Source organism: Ahaetulla prasina, chromosome 1 (assembly GCF_028640845.1).
Source record: "Ahaetulla prasina isolate Xishuangbanna chromosome 1, ASM2864084v1, whole genome shotgun sequence".
Lineage (NCBI taxonomy): Eukaryota > Metazoa > Chordata > Lepidosauria > Squamata > Colubridae > Ahaetulla > Ahaetulla prasina.
The window spans coordinates 302,089,809-302,107,539 of record NC_080539.1 but is presented as its reverse complement, the minus strand read 5'-3'; the positions used below and the strand labels follow the sequence as shown (position 1 = coordinate 302,107,539).

The following is a 17,731-nucleotide window of genomic DNA, read 5'->3' as shown; positions in this document are numbered from 1 at the left end:
GTGATATGTTATTGTAGCTATCTGTGAGCATTAAGCAACAACAGCACTCTTTTCATATCTTGATGTTTATAGAGATAAGATTAAGGGATTATGTTTTACAATATATGTTTGAATGTATATTTTAAAACTAATGGACGAACACAAAAGTGGAAAGTCTTGTAGAAAGACATTTGTTCTCATTTAGATGAAGACAAGATTGAAGGAGAGTTTTTCTCTTCACATGTTACATTTGGTATTCAATAATGTGCCACTCAAATTTTCTACAGGCTGGATTATGACCGATACAATGGGTCATTCTTTCTGTCTCTGCCTCTCTTTCTCTTTCTCATACAAGCACACAAACAAGCACACCTCAGATTATGGGGTAAGATTGAAGACAACCGTCTAATATTATTTTTTAGAATGTAACTTTTAGGGAGTTTTTTATTTCTCCATTTAATATATATGCCTGTGTATGTATTTATAAGTGTGTGCTTTATATAAATTACTTGTTCCATCATAAGTACTTTTTATTTCTTAGAAGTTGTGTTTGGATATTTTTATTTATTTATTAGAATTTATCCCAATTTATTAATTTATGAGTAAATTGAATATTATTTTAACAAAGAAAGAAGCTGAAGTTTGTAAAAGCATTGACTATGATGTATATGTTTTAAAAATAATTTTTAAAAAACCTACTTTAAGACTTAAATTTAAAACCTATTTTTTTAAAGTATACATGTAGCCCTTCTGTGACAAGGTTTTTATTTCATATTTTATTTCTTAAGTTTCCAGAGATGTTATTTATGACAGGAACTATTTTTTGTCTTAAATATGTATATAGATGGGAATAATATCCAAATTATGCACTGCATATCCACAATATAAAATTGAATTTGTTGTTTGTCCTTCTAAAAATTGTTAACTTGAGACTATTGTTAAAACAATGCCAAAACTTTTTTTTGAAAGTAATTTCCCTTGCTTCACTAAATATGTTTTGTCAGCAGCAGAGTGCTTTTGTATTTTTCTGGAGCTTCATACTTATTAAACGGACAACAAAGAATTGTGTAGCACTTTAAAGAATCAGCTTCATAAAATTAATTCAAACTTTAGTCACCCAATCTTTTGGAATGAGTGACCATAATACATTTTAATAAAATTAAAGCTAAATAAACTTATTCAAAGTAAGCAAACTATGCGTATGTGTCACACATGCATATATGGACCTATAACTATAAAAACATTATTATTATTATTATTATTTATTAGATTTTTATACCGCCCTTCTCCCGAAGGACTCAGGACGGTTTACAGCCAAAAATAAGAACACAAGCAATATACAATTAAAACAAAATTAAAAAACTTATTATATAATTGGCCGAAAATTTAAAACATTTAAAATCTAAAAACCCCTTAAAATTCATCTAGAAATTTAAAATTTAAAAATTTAAAATTTAAAATTTAAGCCAGCCCCGCGCGAGTAAATAAATACGTTTTCAGCTCACGGCGAAAGGTCCGAAGATCAGGCACTTGGCGCAAGCCAGGGGGAAGTTCGTTCCAGAGGGTAGGAGCCCCCACAGAGAAGGATCTTCCCCTGGGGGCCGCCAGCCGACATTGCTTGGCAGATGGCACCCTGAGAAGTCCCTCTCTGTGTGAGCGTACGGGTCGGTGGGAGGCATGAGGTAACAGTAGGCGGTCCCGTAAGTACCCAGGCCCCAAGCCATGGAGCGCTTTAAAGGTAGTAACCAAAACCTTAAAGTGCACCCGAAAGACCACAGGCAGCCAGTGCAGCCTGCGCAGGAGTGGTGTTACATGGGAGCCGCGTGCGGCTCCCTCTATCACCCGCGCAGCTGCATTCTGAATTAACTGAAGCCTCTGAGTGCACTTCAAGGGGAGCCCCATGTAGAGAGCATTGTAATAATCCAAGCGAGAGGTAACAAGAGCATGAGTGACCGTGCATAAGGCATCCTGATCAAGGAAGGGGCGCAACTGGCGAACCAGGCGAACCTGGTGAAAAGCTCTCCTGGAGACGGCCGTCAAATGATCTTCAAACGACAGCCATCCATCCAGGAGAACACCCAAGTTGCGCACCCTTTCCATTGGGGCCAATGACTTGCCCCCAACAGTCAGCTGCGGCTGCAGCTGACTGTATCGGGGTGCCGGCATCCACAGCCACTCCGTCTTGGAAGGATTGAGCTTGAGCCTGTTTCTCCCCATCCAGACCCGTACGGCTTCCAAGCACCGGGACAGCACTTCAACAGCTTCGTTGGGGTGGCCCGGGGTGGAGAAGTACAGCTGCGTGTCATCAGCGTACAACATGGGTACAGAATGCATTTTTCAGACACAAAATGCAAGAAAGGGATTTCTATGTGTTACATGGCCTCTAACATGACTGGACAGGGGAGACCTTTACCTTTATCTTTTATCTCTGATCTTATATATACACCTTATATACATGTTTCTTGTTCTCCACAGAATAAATCATATTATACATTCTCTAGCTACACTGATTTCAGGATTTTGGTTGCAATATTATTTATTAACAGGATTTATACCCTGCTGCAATTAATTAAACTCAGCAAAGTACAGATTTCTATTGGGCCATCCTTAAACTACACATAGCCCATGCAGGTGGAAAAACAGACAAAACACAACAATATTGGAGACAGATAATGTCAGATTAATCCTAGAGTGGAGGGGAAAAAAGCCCTTTGTTGTTCCAATTAGCATCATTTAAACATGATCAATTATATAAAGCCATACTTGAACAATGTTACTTTGTTCTCCTAGACCTTGAACTAGGCCTGTCCTTGAGCATTGTGGGATTTCCCTCATCTGAAAGAAGTATTGGCATATAAAAGCAGGCTGCTTATTAGGCATAGAAACCAAAGGACAAAAACTTGCAAATTTGAGACTTTGTCAACCCAACCATCAATTTTATTCATGCATATATTTACAGAACGGTATTGCAGGATCTACAATTCCTCAATATGTGAGGAAAACCTGCCAAAGAGACATAAAAACCTGCCAAAGAGACATCCTGGTTCCGGGTAAAGATCCATCTAATCTAGCACTCTAGCCCACAATAATAGCCAAGCAGATGCAAATGGAAAGCCCCAAACGAGGATGTTGGTGTAATAAATCCCTCAAATGTCAGTCATATGACTAATACAATATAGGCATATTTTTGGTATCCATTGATACTATATAAACGTAAGTAGTATTTACTGATATAGATGGTTGTCCTACAGTACCATCTGCTATCTAATAGAATAAAAAGGTATATCTATGCAAAAGGCAAAATTGCAGTGGATATATATAAAAAAAGCAGAAATTTGTGCTGCTGTAAAAAAAATGACTTTTTTTATCCCTTGCTATGAACATCCTTGATATGACATCATTCTGAGGATTTTGTGGGTGTTAGGGAAAGTATAGTAACCATATGCTGGCAGCCAATGAAAGGAATATGGTACTATCTTTGCTGCTGCCAACATTAAAAGTAGTGGCAAGTAATGTCAAAAATTAAGCGAGTGATTTTAGTTTCATGTTGGTCCTGAAAGTTTTAAAAAATGGTTTTTGTGCTATGTCACACAAACATATCCCTTTTGTTCCATGGCCAGTTGACTCCAATATTTAGAGGGCTCCTCCCTCTATTTCTTTATATCTATATCCATATATCTGTGTGATACATGCATTTATCTTAGGAAAGTCCATGAAAGCTTGGCTCACTTTATCTTTAAAACACCACAAAGTGTTTTAAATTGCTACACCAGGAAAGCATAGCTTCCCTCTGGATATTTTTATCAACAATAATTAATTCTGACCATATTCATTGTCTGGTGAAAAGCTCTCCTGAGGCCTGAGGCAAAATTTCAACATACTTTACTTTTCATGCTTTTATATAAAAAAGTTTTTCTTATCTTCTTGTTCTCATATTTGTAAACCATCTTCAAAATATGCCATAGCAGTTTGATTTTATATACGGCTTTCTAATGATAGAGTTTAGTGTATATATAAACATATATATGTATATGTGAGTGTATTTGTATGTGTGTATACACACACACTTATACCAAAACTTATTTTCTATATATATAGTTATATTGTATGCTTATTAGAACTACTGATCAACAAAGAATGGGGGAAGGAAATATTTCACACTTTAAGGAATGGATTCTGTAACATAATGTTTCTGATATATATTAAAAATTATATACTGTATTAGAAGTCTTCCTCCCTCTCTCTCCTCCTGCTTTGAAATGTTTACTTTTTACTTATATTCATAAGATATTTTTACAAAGACATTTATTGCAATATGTATTTATTGTTAAAAATATTTTCCATTTTAATTTGCAAAGAAATCACACTGCTTAGGAGAACTGGTACAGAAAGAGAACTCAATGAGGTTAAAAAACATGGAAAACTTATGAAATGGGTTATTATGCTAAAATAGAGTGGTTGATAATAAATGAAAGACAATCATTGTACCCTGCATTTTTAATGGATACATAATATAAACTCTGGGCTCAAGATAAAGTTACTCATATAATTACAAAAAATACTTTCTGTGTGTTTCAAAAGAGAGGAAAACAGGGTTAACCCTTTTGCTGCCTTAGATATGGGGCATCTGGAGTGGTATAAATATTATTTTTTTAAAAAAATATATCAGTTGTTTATAATTTCCTTACTATTTATGTTTTGTTTTTATCTCTTTGCATTATTGTCCTGAATATATGTGTGTGTGTGCATGTGTGCAGGTATACACAGGCATATATACATATATATTTATGACTGAGATAACTCTTTTATCTGAAATTTCTAATAATGATTAAAGTAATGTTAATGAAATAAATCGTAATGCCTGTTACTTAACCCATGTGCTGATATATTCATCATACATGTCAGCTCATTTGGGAAGAGAAAGCAGGAAGGAAGAAGCGGCTGCAGCATTTCCCACGGAGGACTTGTTCGGTTCCACTTCGGAAAGCGACACTTCAACTTTTCATGGTTTTGATGAGGATGATTCGGAAGAGCCTGTCTCAAACTGGAGCAGCAGCTCCCACTCTGCAAAGAAAAAGGGCAGTTGCTAAAATAACTAAAGCACACAAACTCTATGAATGACTTTTCTGCCCTTTCTGCTACTTTTAACTCTTACTGTTGTTACTGCGTTTTTTTGTTTTTTTTAGAGCCACCTGTTTTCACTTTGGGGCGAATACACTGAAAGCACAACAAATTAATTTTTTAAAAAAGAAAACCTGAAATCTTTTTTTGACAAGTTTATTTTCAATATTTCCTTAACAGTGCAAATGTGAAATGTGGATATCCTTTTTTTTTAAAGTAATAAGTAAACAATTAAATAGAAGAGCGCTAATTTTCTCAGCTTTTAAGATATGTATAGGTATAGATATAGATACATATATTATACACAGGTACAACACAAAATCAGAAGGATTGGACACCAGCAGGTACCTATCTCAAATAGTGTTTTAAATATTTATTTCTATATTCTATATATTATTAGAAGAAAGACTTTTGAGATTAAGGCAAAAAAAAAAGCATGAAATCTATGCGGTAATCTAATATTAAAAAAAGAGAAACAATGATAGTATGAATAGTTCAAGATGAAAAGGAAATCCAAATGTTTGCAAGTGTGAATTTTGCACTGCAAAAAGATTGCATTTATTGTAGCACACTGGAGTTTTTTTTCCTATTCCCTTCTGTACTACTGCTATGTTCACCTTTAAGCATATACCAAACACAAAGATGACTGACAAAATCACAAACGCAAATTTCCTGCCATCTTCATTTGGACACATTTTTATGTCTTCATCTCTCCAAGCTTGGCATTTTTTTACCAGATACTGCTTTTTTGGATCGGTTTTGTTTGTTTTTTCCATCACCATTTTAGAAAGGACTTTCTAAGCACATCTGTGGAATACACCCATTAATTCTATGGATGAAATAAATAATGTGAATCTTGAAAGAAAAGAAAAGAAAAAATATACCTCATGTTCCTTATTTTATTTTTTAAAAATAATATTAAAAACCCATTTAGTCTTATTTTTGATATTTTTCTTGAAATAAACCAAAGCAATACTCACTAATTTTCAAAGGGCAGCAGAGAATACCGAAACTGATTTGCTATTCCAGCAACATAAATTTGAACAGCAGGATTAAAAAGGTAAGTTGCAAAATAAGCATGTTTTGTTCTTCGTGAAATGCTTGTTCTTTAAATTTGTTGCAAATAATCACTGTGGCTAGTGAAACTCAAGCTAGAGATACAAATAAGCCAAGATATGAATGAGATAAGAGATGTCTCTTTGTGATACAACTAATCAAATTGGGAAGTGTCTAATCAATATTAATATCCATTGCTTTTAAATAGGGAAATGATGGCCACCAACTTCAGAACAATCCAGGATATTATTTAAATTTAATTACCTGGATTCCAAAATTGAAAATCAGTTTCTTGGTTCAGACAGAATGGTAGTTAATGTGAGACTTCCTACTTTGTAAATTCTGTAAAGAGATTAATAAAGGATAGGCAAAATTATTGTTCATAAGTATCTTAGTTTATTAGTTCAATAGTTCATCATATCACATTAATAATATTTCATACGTAACTGTGGTTAAGATACAAATTTAAAATGAAAATGCAATCTAGTTAACTGAATTATGTCCTGTTTTCTATGTGTCTATATATACATTTATGCCTTTGTATGTATGTTTTGATAGGCAACTATAAGTAGAGATATCAGTAATTGTACCATCTCGTATCACATAACAAATACATTTGAAAAGCTGGGGAATAAGAACAGGATTGAATTCAGCATTCTGTATCTTATTTTATTTATATGCCTTATTTATTTAAGTTATTTATTTTATTTTATTTATATATTTAATATTCTATAATTTATTCTACATAGTGTCTCTGTACCTTACATTAGTCAAACAGATGCATGCTGAATGTCAGAAGTGGGACATTAATACAATAGCCCTCTGATTTAAATATGGTACTTTTGATTGAGGAAACAGAGCTATCAGTAGAAATAGTAATTCCTATTTGTTAATTTTATGAATACATAGTTCCTTTTAAACTTATCTAAATGATACCATAACTTATTTGATGATACAGAATTCTGTTGATCAGTCCTGAATTTCCTCACATTTAGTTTCATTGGCTTAATTTAAATTCTATTATTAGTAGAAAAACTTCTTGCTCAATACATTTTCTATTCTTTTTTAACTTAATAACATCTTAGCATTGTATTCTCTCCCCACAGAACTACATCTCCATATAGTTTATATTTACAACTAATAATATATTACAAATAAACCTTCTAAATCTGTATTTACTTATACCTAAGCCAATGTTTTTCTTTGTGCTTTTTTTAAAATGATAAATAAGTGGCCATTCTATAGTCAAAAGCTTTTTCTGTAAAGATTCTGTGGGACTTAGTTAATATAAAACATACTCAGGATGCAAATAGAAGAAAATAAGTTTATTTAGACCTATAATTATAAAAAGCAGAAGATCTGCCCAAATAGATTTAAATGCACAACATCTCAACAGCAAGGCAGCTAATAATATGTTAGTCCAAAGAGAATATAACATTCTTGTTTTCTGAATTTTACTCAGACAGTCAAAACATTTTCAAGAGTTACTTGGCTACAGATAACAGTAGTTCCAGAAGAAGAGGCTAACAGCAACGGGAAACAGATTGTTGTTTGGGGCTCATAGTCTTCAATAATGAACTTATATAATAAATTAGATTCCTTATTTCCTTGTTAATTAACCATATCTGTCTTTCCATGGGTAGGTAACCTAATTTTATTTAAAATAAACAATGGGAATATATAATTATATAATTATTATTCATCGTCACAGCAAAACAAGATGCTCTTGTCTCCTTTTGGATAGATTTCATCATCAGTTGAAAGTAGTACTACTAGGAGTGAAAAAGTTGGAATTTAGGAGCTTGGTCCTAAGTATTGGAAATGTGGGCTTGGGCTATCTAGGCACTACCCATTATTAGACTTATTCATTTTAGTGCCATACATCTCCACAATTATAAGGAAAGCAAAATACAATGTTGCAGTAGCCTCTGAAATGATAGACAACCCAGTAGATATTAAGTAAAAGTAAACATTTGTTCTCCCACCATCAGAATTTCAGAACAGTTGTCCAGGAGGATAGCAAAGTTAGTGATATAATAATTTGTCCTTCCCCCATATAATCTCTGTCTACGCTTAAGGCCAATATAAGGAAATGAGTGGTTGTTTGAAAACAATGAGTTTTCAGAGGAACACCTTTTAATATGCCATGAACTCTAATAGCACATGGATACAAATTTAATCATCATGTTGCCTAATGAAGTGTACAAACTAGATTTGATAAAAGCTAGTATCTGAAATCATCTCATTGTTACCTACTGTAATCCAAAATACCTAAAAATAATGCTGTCTAGCTTCTATACAGCATAAGCACAAAGTAACATATTGATTTATTTCATCCTTAATCCTTTCTCCCTCGATAAATACCCATAAGTATTGTTCATTGTTAGTGGTTGCCCAAATTTGCTATTTTTTCAACTTATGGCTGTCGTTTCAAAGATGGAGCAAATCATTCCCGTGAATGCCTGAAGCAGATCAGATAGCAAATACACACAGCCTGTGCAAGGGACACCATCTGTGATAAATGCCTTCTGTGCCTGCTGTCAAATTATAATCTGGAAAATCATTTTTATTATTGTCGTGGTCAGAAACAAAAACAAAATTAGTTGTCCAAAATTTGAATTACTCCCAAGTATAATTTGGTTTGCTTCTATAGCATCCACAGTCTGGCTGTTCTATTATACAGTAAACTGTATGATAAACCCCATTCTGTTCTGTGTCTAATGTTGTCATTGATCATGAAAATACCAAAATCAGGTTTAAAATGAAAGCTCTCTTTTTAAATAAAGATTTACTTAAAGGAAAGCAGGATAAAAAGTTCTAGAGAACTCTGTACAGCACATTATGAATTGTACAAAAGAAAAGTAAAAATCCCATTTTTTAATGTTAGAATTTCAATAGTACTTCGTTTCATTAGATTTATAGTTCCCCAATTTTAGGCTTAAAACATAAAGCAGTTTGTATAATTAAACATTCATGGAATTTTGCATAGTATGATAATTTGTAATTGATATATACATTTCCCAAAAATGTAGCTGTTCTTCAGTAAAATTTCCAATGATTGAACAGATATATTTGAAAAGACTTTCTTATGGCCATAATCCAACAAATAGTTTGGTGTATTTATGTCCAATGCATTCAGTATTAGCTAGTACATATGGACCTATAATCGAAGTGGTAGACCATAAATGAAGATGCCTCTGCTTTTAATATATTCTTGACAGGTGCCATGCGCACTCTCACATATGCCCCAAATCAATTTCTGGCTTTTGATTTTTCTGTTGCAGAACACTATTTCTATGTTGATTGGTTTTTACTTCTACCTCATTCTAACATCACTCAGGGAACAGCATAATCAGCTCTTTCCCAGAAATTATAGCTAAGAAGTATTATCTTTATGTCCTTTTTGAATGCTGCACCAATTACTCCCCAGTTTTCATCAGTATTTGCTTCAATCCATCACTATTTTTTCAAAAAATATCTGCATAATTTGGGATATTTTTTTTCTTTTATCTGTATGGATTATAGCCAGAGGGATGGTGTGGGGAAGAGGGCATATTTGTATGATAACCCTTCAGTTTAATTGTAGTCCCCTACATAAAGTACAAAACAATTGTCAGCCTTCCCAATAGACCAGATCAGATGAGCTAATTTTATTTTACCATAGGGCCACATTAACAGAATCTTGCAAGTCTGATATAGTACAAATCTCCTGCCATCCCTTTTACAGCCTGAGAAGTTATGGGGACTCCTTTCTTAGTTCTTTCTCTAGCCTTTATGCAGCTCCGGGCTTCCCCAAGCAGCATTTGGTACCCACTCCCAAGGTCATTCTCATATAACATTACAACAATGAAATTAATCTTCACTACATTGTTATGGTATATTCACTATGTTAACCAAGGGACCCTCTTTTCAATCAATATTTATGGCCTTCAGAGAGCTTGGCCCTTAATTTTAAAGCTGCCACATACTGACAGACCTGAATAATGTGATCTGATTGCAGAACACCATTTTATCTTCATCAGAATCTGGATGATATGAACACTTGGAGGATCTTTCCCCAAGGTAATAGTATGATGGTACTAGTCTCTTAAATAAAAAGAAACATGCACTTAACAGAAAAAGAAAAAAATTAATCAAACCGAGTAGCACAATATCTCATAGGATAGGGACAGGATATACCATTAACAGTGTTTATATATAAGAATATATAATAACTCAGTGAGTAGTGAATTGTCTCATTGTCTATATATAGTCAATAAAGAATCACAATAGACCATTGAGAACTGAACGTATTTAAATGGCATAAAAAGCTGGCTGCCAGAGAGTGGAGAAAGAATGGAATGGTTAAATAAAGGAATCAAATGTATCTATATTATATATTTTATTGATAGGCACTACTCATTTGTCACTTAATCATAGATTTCTTATCACCATGCATTCTTTTTTTTTAAAAAAATTAAATCAGAAACTGAGTAATAAAATGCACAAATCAAATGCATTCTTAGTGAGCATCTTTGTTTGCTGATGTGGCACAGTGGTTAGAGTGCAGTACTGCAGGCTACTTCTGCAGACTGCGGCTGCCTGCAATTTGGCAGATTGAATCTCACCATCCTCAAGGTTGACTCAGCCTTCCATCCTTCCGAGGTGGGTAAAATGAGGACCCAGATTGTTCGGGGCAATATGCTGACTCTGTAAACCGCTTAGAGAGGGCTGTAAAGCACTGTGAAGCAGTATATAAATCAGAGTACTTATATGTTGTTTGGTCTGATTTTTAGCAGAAATGTGAGTTAATTTGTAAAACTTCTGAATTTGATTCAGGTATAGTCTGAACATTCGCTGAATAAATCCTTCTGAAAATTTATCAAGAGGTTGGTGATTATATTAGTGCACTTTTGTAAGACTTATCATTGTTGCTATTTTTAGCAGCTCAGAAGGTGAAGGATTGGTATGTCATCTTAAACCCGTAGCAGATAGTTTAGGTGAAGAATAAACTGAAATCTTTTCATTTAGTTCCAGCATTAAAAGCAGGCAGCTATCATTCCCTTTTATGGTCTATTATTCTTAGACTTGTCACATAATTCTACTTAGCTTTAAACTACTGTATTATGAATTTACAGTGCCAGTTCTTGTTGTAGTGAAGTGTATGGTCCTGGATTACATCCATACTTCTAGAAGGGTGATGAGATGTTATATACAGTAGAGAGAACTTATATCTTTTTAAAAGTTTTGCAGAAGCCAGAATTCCAGCAGATTTTCTGAGTGTTATTGTGACATATGTACTAGCTAAATTCATGTATCTGTATAACTAGTTTAAAGTAATAGGGGTACATTAAATAACACACTGGGGAGGGATTCTGCAACCGAGGCCTGGAGCATAGAGGATATAGAGGATATTGCCATGATTCTGCTCTTATTAATGTAGGCTTATTGTATTTGCATTAAAAATCTAAAATGTTTCAAGTGACAGGGCCTCTGACTATTATTGCTTTAGTGTGAAGTAAATGCAGTTACTAAATCATAGGTTTTTAATCATATAACATAAATGGAGCCATTTTTCTAGAAGAATAGTGATCAGAAATGAAAAACATAGGGAAAAGATGGTTGAGCTTTTTAAAAAAAATATGTTTCCATCTGGAAGCTAGCCCCTACTCAGTAATGACAGGCTTACATTCTGAATATACTTTGTCTTGATTACTCCAGAGCTGTGAGATGATGCAGTGACACAAAGCATGTTCCAAAGAAAGACTTCGTGTGTTTTGGCTCATCCAAACTTGGAGATGGGATTTCTTGTTATATCAGTTATTGCTATGTTTTTAAAAAAGAAAGTCCGCTTGGTGTTTGAAATATCTTTGAGGTTTTTTTTTCTTTCTTTGCTTTTCTTCTACAGATAACACCCCTGTGCTTACTTGGAATCTGAAACCTTCATGGAATCTATGGAAGAAACCAACCAACTAAGAGTGTTCAAAATGCTCTGATCTTTCTCACATTGCCCGATCCTGTCTCACCTGTGTCTTGTTCCCACACGGGAGTTTGGACTGTGGAATGCCTGCTGGCACTTGCTCAGAGAAGTTTTGGGGGTTCCCTAAGCTTGTGCAATACAAAAAAACCTTACATTTAAAAAAAAAATCTTTTAAAGTGTTGTGCGAGTTTGTGTGTGTGTATGCGTGTATATCTAAATCCAGGTCAAACTGGAACTGTTCAGCAGCAGAAATGACTGAAAACAACAAACTAATGAAAAAAAACTTGACATAAACTAGAACAAGTTATTTTATTTATTTCAATATTTAAGAGAGAAAAGTAGTGCTGATAGTGCACAGTATTTTTGTTTAAAATGATTTTACTTCAGCATTTAAAGGCTTTTTTTTTGTGAAGGTGGGACTTTTGCAAAGCGCTTAATGCAAGATAAAGGCTGTTTACTTGCAGGATAATTTTTTAAAGTTACGAAAATAAAGATAAACTTTGCTCTCTCTTATACTTTAAATAAGCCATTCATAGACCATGCTGGGGTTTTCATTTTTCAAAGTGGATGTGGTAAGTTTAAATTATTCTGGATTATTTTTTGAATGTCTGCTAATGTTTTCTACTTAGCTGTACTAAATTAGACAAAAACCCTAGTCTAAACAAAATATTTTGAAAAGCAAATGCTGACTGCATTAAACACTGCAGGTGTTTAAACCATAGAATAACAAAAATGTAGACATTAGCAATAATGCTACTGAAGCTAGGTGTTTTTAAGGAAAAGAAATGCTGTTTTCTGTAAAATGTTCACCTCATGCTAACAGCTCCTTGTGAAAGAAATCAACAAAACGTGAACAACTCAATATTTAATTACTGGAATAGTATATTTGGAGAAAAGCCTATACCTCTAATAGTATTATATGAAGCATTTGAAAGAACATTTGGGGACATTTAGAATATTAATTTTCTTTTTCTAGAAATTATAAAATGGGATCTAGTCACAGACAGTAGCTGTTCTCTACTAAAGTTTTTTTTAGGACCAAGGTATGATCCATGGACAATTGGTGCTTATAAAGTATGTGTCAGAAATTTTGTAGGAGACTCCCTATTTAAAAGTAACACGAGAATAGGATTATTCTAATCATTTTGCTTGAAGGTGCATGTAAATAACAGAGCAATAAATGATCCTGGAAGAAGTTATTTGGATAAAGTTTCCCTCTAAATTAATTATGCCAGATGATGTAAAATAATCCATTGTGTGTGTGGACCAGCAATACCTTGGAACTGGATAGTGCAAAGGAATTGTATGCGTGCTTGCCTGGAAGCAGATTTTACAGAGTTTTAGTATGATTTATTCCCTAATAAGTGTGCATAGAAGTGTTTAATCTGGTGTGTTAAATACAGTAATCCTTGGATAAAATCTGTTTGCCATAAAATACAGGTAAAAAAATTATATGCATTTTTAAAACCTCAGTCATCACTGTATGCATGCACAACTCTCTTTTATATATGCATCAAATCCTATTAGCTAATAACAGACATTCAGGTATAACAGACCCTCATTCCTCACATTAGACTTAAATTAGACTTAAATACTTAATGTCATTTATTCTTTTAGGGTGTAAATGTGACATCTATTCTCTGAATTTCTGGGAGCAATCTTCAGTTCGCTGCTGCACAATCACTATATAATTCTTTTAGGCTTTTTCAGGAGTCCAAGAATGTGAATCCACAGTTAAGTAAATTTAAGTTGCATGGCAGTGGTGCTATAAATTTTGCATATCCTGTTGTCTCTCAGGGATGCTGGATATTAGGGCAACGCAGAATTAAGTCCAGAAGAAGCACTACATACATTCTAGTCATGGAATCCAATATGAGAAGTTAATGTCCCAGGATATTGCATACTAAAAATAATGAAATTCCTGTTAGGATTAATAGGAGAGAAAAAAGACTCCTAAAAATTACATCAATTATAACCCATAAATTACAATTATGCTGACATTTTTTATAAATATTTCATTAGGTTAAAAAAATGTGCATCCATATTGAAGAGCTTTTGTGTTCACATACAATTGACTTCCAAGACATATCTTGTACACTTTTCTGTAAATATTTATTTGTCCACCTTTTTTTAAAAGAAAAACTTGTGAAATTGCAATTGCTGTATATAATTTTTGAAGGTCCTCATTGTTTACAATGCTGTCCTCAAGTCTGCAAATAAAACTTCCTTCTCTAATTATTTTTGGTTTTTTTTCCAATGGATACATTATTACTTGGTTGCTTAAATGCTTTTTATGAAAGTATTTTTAAATTTTTCCCTATTGCTTTCACTTTGTAGCAAAAGAGAACAGGACATACAAAAACAGCTGATTTAAAGCAGACTTTATGTAACCTATTCCTTTGCTCTTTGAGCAGCAAATTGATCTTACTGGTCTAAATAATCTCTTTCAATTTGTAAGATTCCACTGCCTAATCTAACATCCATCTTCCCTGGGAGTTATACTTGTCATTGGCTGGGTCTGTTTGAGTTGGTGTCCAACATCAACAGGCGAATAAGAAGTTTCACATCCCTGGCCTTGCATAACCCAAAGCATTTCCCAGTTCTGATACTTCCAGCTCTAGGAAGGTCATGTTATCTGAACTTTTGATAGTTACAATCATAATATTATCGAACCCAACTTTCAGGGAGACTGAAATGGTTTCTACAAACTGTAGGATGTATAAAAGAAGACTTAAGGACTTTTTAAATTGCCTTTTTTATGTTGAAGAAAAATAGCGGTCTGGAACCCTGACCTGGATTAAACCCTGATATAATCCAGAAGACACAATCATCTTCTACGGAAAAGCTACAGATGCAATCATCACAAGCTAAAGAGTCATTTGGCCATATGAAAATTAGTCATAGAAGCAAAAATGAGTTCTCTCAGATTCACATAGGATAGTGCTGAGTTTTAGAAGCAAACTAAAAGTAGATTTTGTAAACTTGTTTTTTAAATGTAATTTACATAATGTGTACCTTAAGTCTTATTTAGTTAACTATAAAATTTATATAGTTTTGACAGGATAATTACAATAGCTTGTGGACCAAGAGAAATATAAAATTTGGAATACATTACATTGGGGAAATCTGCAGAAAAGATCCTGTGTGCATGCCAATTCAATAGTGTTTTGATACTGGAGGTGTTTTGATCAAGATTTTAAGTAACATGGTTACAAATATGTCTATAAATTAGGAAAGCTTAATCTACACAAGCTAGAAATTATCTTCTGGTGCATGCAAAATACCACCTTCTGAAGGAAGTATGTTTAAGATCACAGGACCATAGATATTAATTCACTACCATACTGCATATTTATATATATATATAAAGGGAATGTACTATATATTCCCTTTCTGTTCCTCAAGAGAGTAACGCTGTCTGTGTTGAAAGCTGAAACCAAACAAACCATAAGAAAAGCCCTGGTGGCACAGTGGTTAGAAGGCAGTACTGCAGGCCAACTCTGCCCACAACCAGGAGTTTGACCCTAACTGGGTCAAGATTGGCTCAACCTTCCATCCTTCCGAGGGTGGTAAAATGAGGATCCAGATTATTGGGGAAAATATGGTGACATTTGTAAAGTGCTCAGACAGTGCTTAAAGCAATATGAAGCAGTATATAAGTCTAAGTACTGTTGCTATTAATGCAACATAGCCTGTTCTGTCAGACTAGTCATTATGGTTTGTAAACCCTACTTTATGGCAGTTCTTCCTAATTTGGATGCTTTCCATATGTTGGATTCCAATTCTGAGAATTCTTCTGCTAGTGTTGATGTTGCTGAAACCTGTGGAAATTTGGGTCTACATATTTTTAGAGTTTATGGGTTTATGACTTAGCATTGTAACTGAACAATGATGTAGCTTATTCAGCCAACCACGCTTAAGTCTGACTGAACTGATTGAATCAGGATCCTACATTCCATGGTGTATTATACAAAGGCTGCATTAGATTTCTCAGACTGTAATTTCTCGATTCTAAAAGCTATTCACATATTTTACTTCAAATATACCAGTATAATCTATTTCAGAAAAGTTGGAGAAAGGAGGGTATAATATAACCAAAATGATGTATGGTATGCAACAAGATAAAGCTGTTTCAAAAGAGGGATCATTACATGTTTGGATAATCTTTCAGTTTGAAAAAGTTACTGGGGTAGGTAGGTACAGGTGAGGCTGTCATCACAAAGCAGTGTTTCTCAACCTCAACTACTTTTAATATCTGTGCTCTTCAATTCCCAGAATCCTGAGAGTCAAAGTCCATACATCCTAAAATTGCTGAGGTTGATAAACATTGTCATAAAAGATACATTTGAAACTTTTTCCATTTCCTAGTAAGAGATGATACTGTAGTACAGAGGCATATAGATTCATTTATTTTAAGTATGAATTTACACTCTTTTATATGCTAAACAGTTTCACAAGTCATACAATCACAATACTATTTGTGTTAAGAGAAACAAGGTCAAAAAGGGCATTATACTAGCACTTTAAAGGTACCTGTGTGTTTATGGGAAATGTTAAGGTATGTTTTTTTTTTATCCAGTCAGACATTCTGCATTTTTGCATCTATATCCTTGTGTTTTTTTGGGGGGGTGGGTTTGGTTTTTTGTTGTTTTTTTTTTTGCTTGGTTGCACATTTTCAAAAGGTTAGTGAGCTTGTCAATTAACTGAATACTTTGTGGCACATGAACCTGTCTGGGTGGAAAGCCTGTGGCAAACCAATCATAAATTTCTGAGCCCTGCAGAAATTTTCTTCTAGGATAAACTTGTTTGAAGATGCCATGAAAACAAAAATGGGTGCAGATACAGTATCTCTAACTTTTGTGTTATTCTGCCTAGTCATTTGATTTTCAATTTCAAGTGTGTTCTATTAATTTTTTGCTTGAGAAGTAAACATTGAAATGCCCCGTGTTGAGGTATAATATCTAATGACTGCTTTTACCATCAATAGGTAAAATCTTTGCATTTTCCATTGCTCTTATTATAAAGTTGAAGAGATTGTTTTATTTTTAAGAGCACTTCACACTATTACATTAGATTCCAGCTGTTCAGATAAATATTCCTACCCTTAATTTCCCTGTATTGCAAATCGATAGAATATACAAAGACAGATTTCCTTCCTGTTAGCTACTTTTGGCAATGGGTCTTTATAACCCATAGTGTTTGTTTATGAGACATAATGGTGTGCTTCTCTGGAGGTTGCAGTGACCTATTTTGTTCCCATATGGTGTCAGGCTGATGCATGAATACAATTCTTTCTCAGAAGACTTCATGAACAAAGAGCAAGTAGCTTGCCTAGCAGCTAGTAGTTTCAGAACCAACAAGGTGAAACAGAGAATTAGCTTTTTATCCTAACTAGGAGACTGTAAGTAGCCCCCTGGTAGTTTTCAGGTTAAGATTTTTGTCTATAATACTGTGTACATGGATGTGGGGGGGAGGGGAATCAAAGATGATCCTTTTTAATGGGAAGATCAGAGCCCCTCATTTATATTGATAAAGGTGCTTCCTTATCAGGAACTCAAATGTTGGAAGGTGGAGGAAGGGATGCCTCAGTCCTTAGGCTGACTAGACAGTGAATCT

The 17,731-nt window shown here is 34.0% G+C and overlaps 1 protein-coding gene across 12 annotated transcripts in view; it reads left to right on the top strand.

Moving 5' to 3' along the window:
• The window catches only part of DPF3 (double PHD fingers 3), a 274,774-nt gene that overhangs the window by 231,597 nt on the left and 25,446 nt on the right, over positions 1–17,731 (top strand). Inside the window, exons 9-12 of one of the 12 annotated variants that reach the window (XR_009152581.1) lie at positions 4,885–6,160; positions 10,179–10,218; positions 10,975–11,024; positions 12,044–14,350. The exons of 3 other annotated variants lie outside the window; for them this stretch is intronic. Coding sequence is in view for 2 of the 9 variants with exons in the window: in XM_058161948.1 (XP_058017931.1) it covers positions 267–388 (122 nt within the window). In the remaining 7 variants the exon portion in view is untranslated. Of the gene's footprint in view, positions 1–266; positions 4,818–4,884; positions 10,219–10,974; positions 11,025–12,043; positions 14,351–17,731 lie in introns of those variants that run through there. 8 more of the 12 variants (XR_009152580.1, XR_009152578.1, XR_009152579.1 and 5 more) reach the window with 8 other exon arrangements.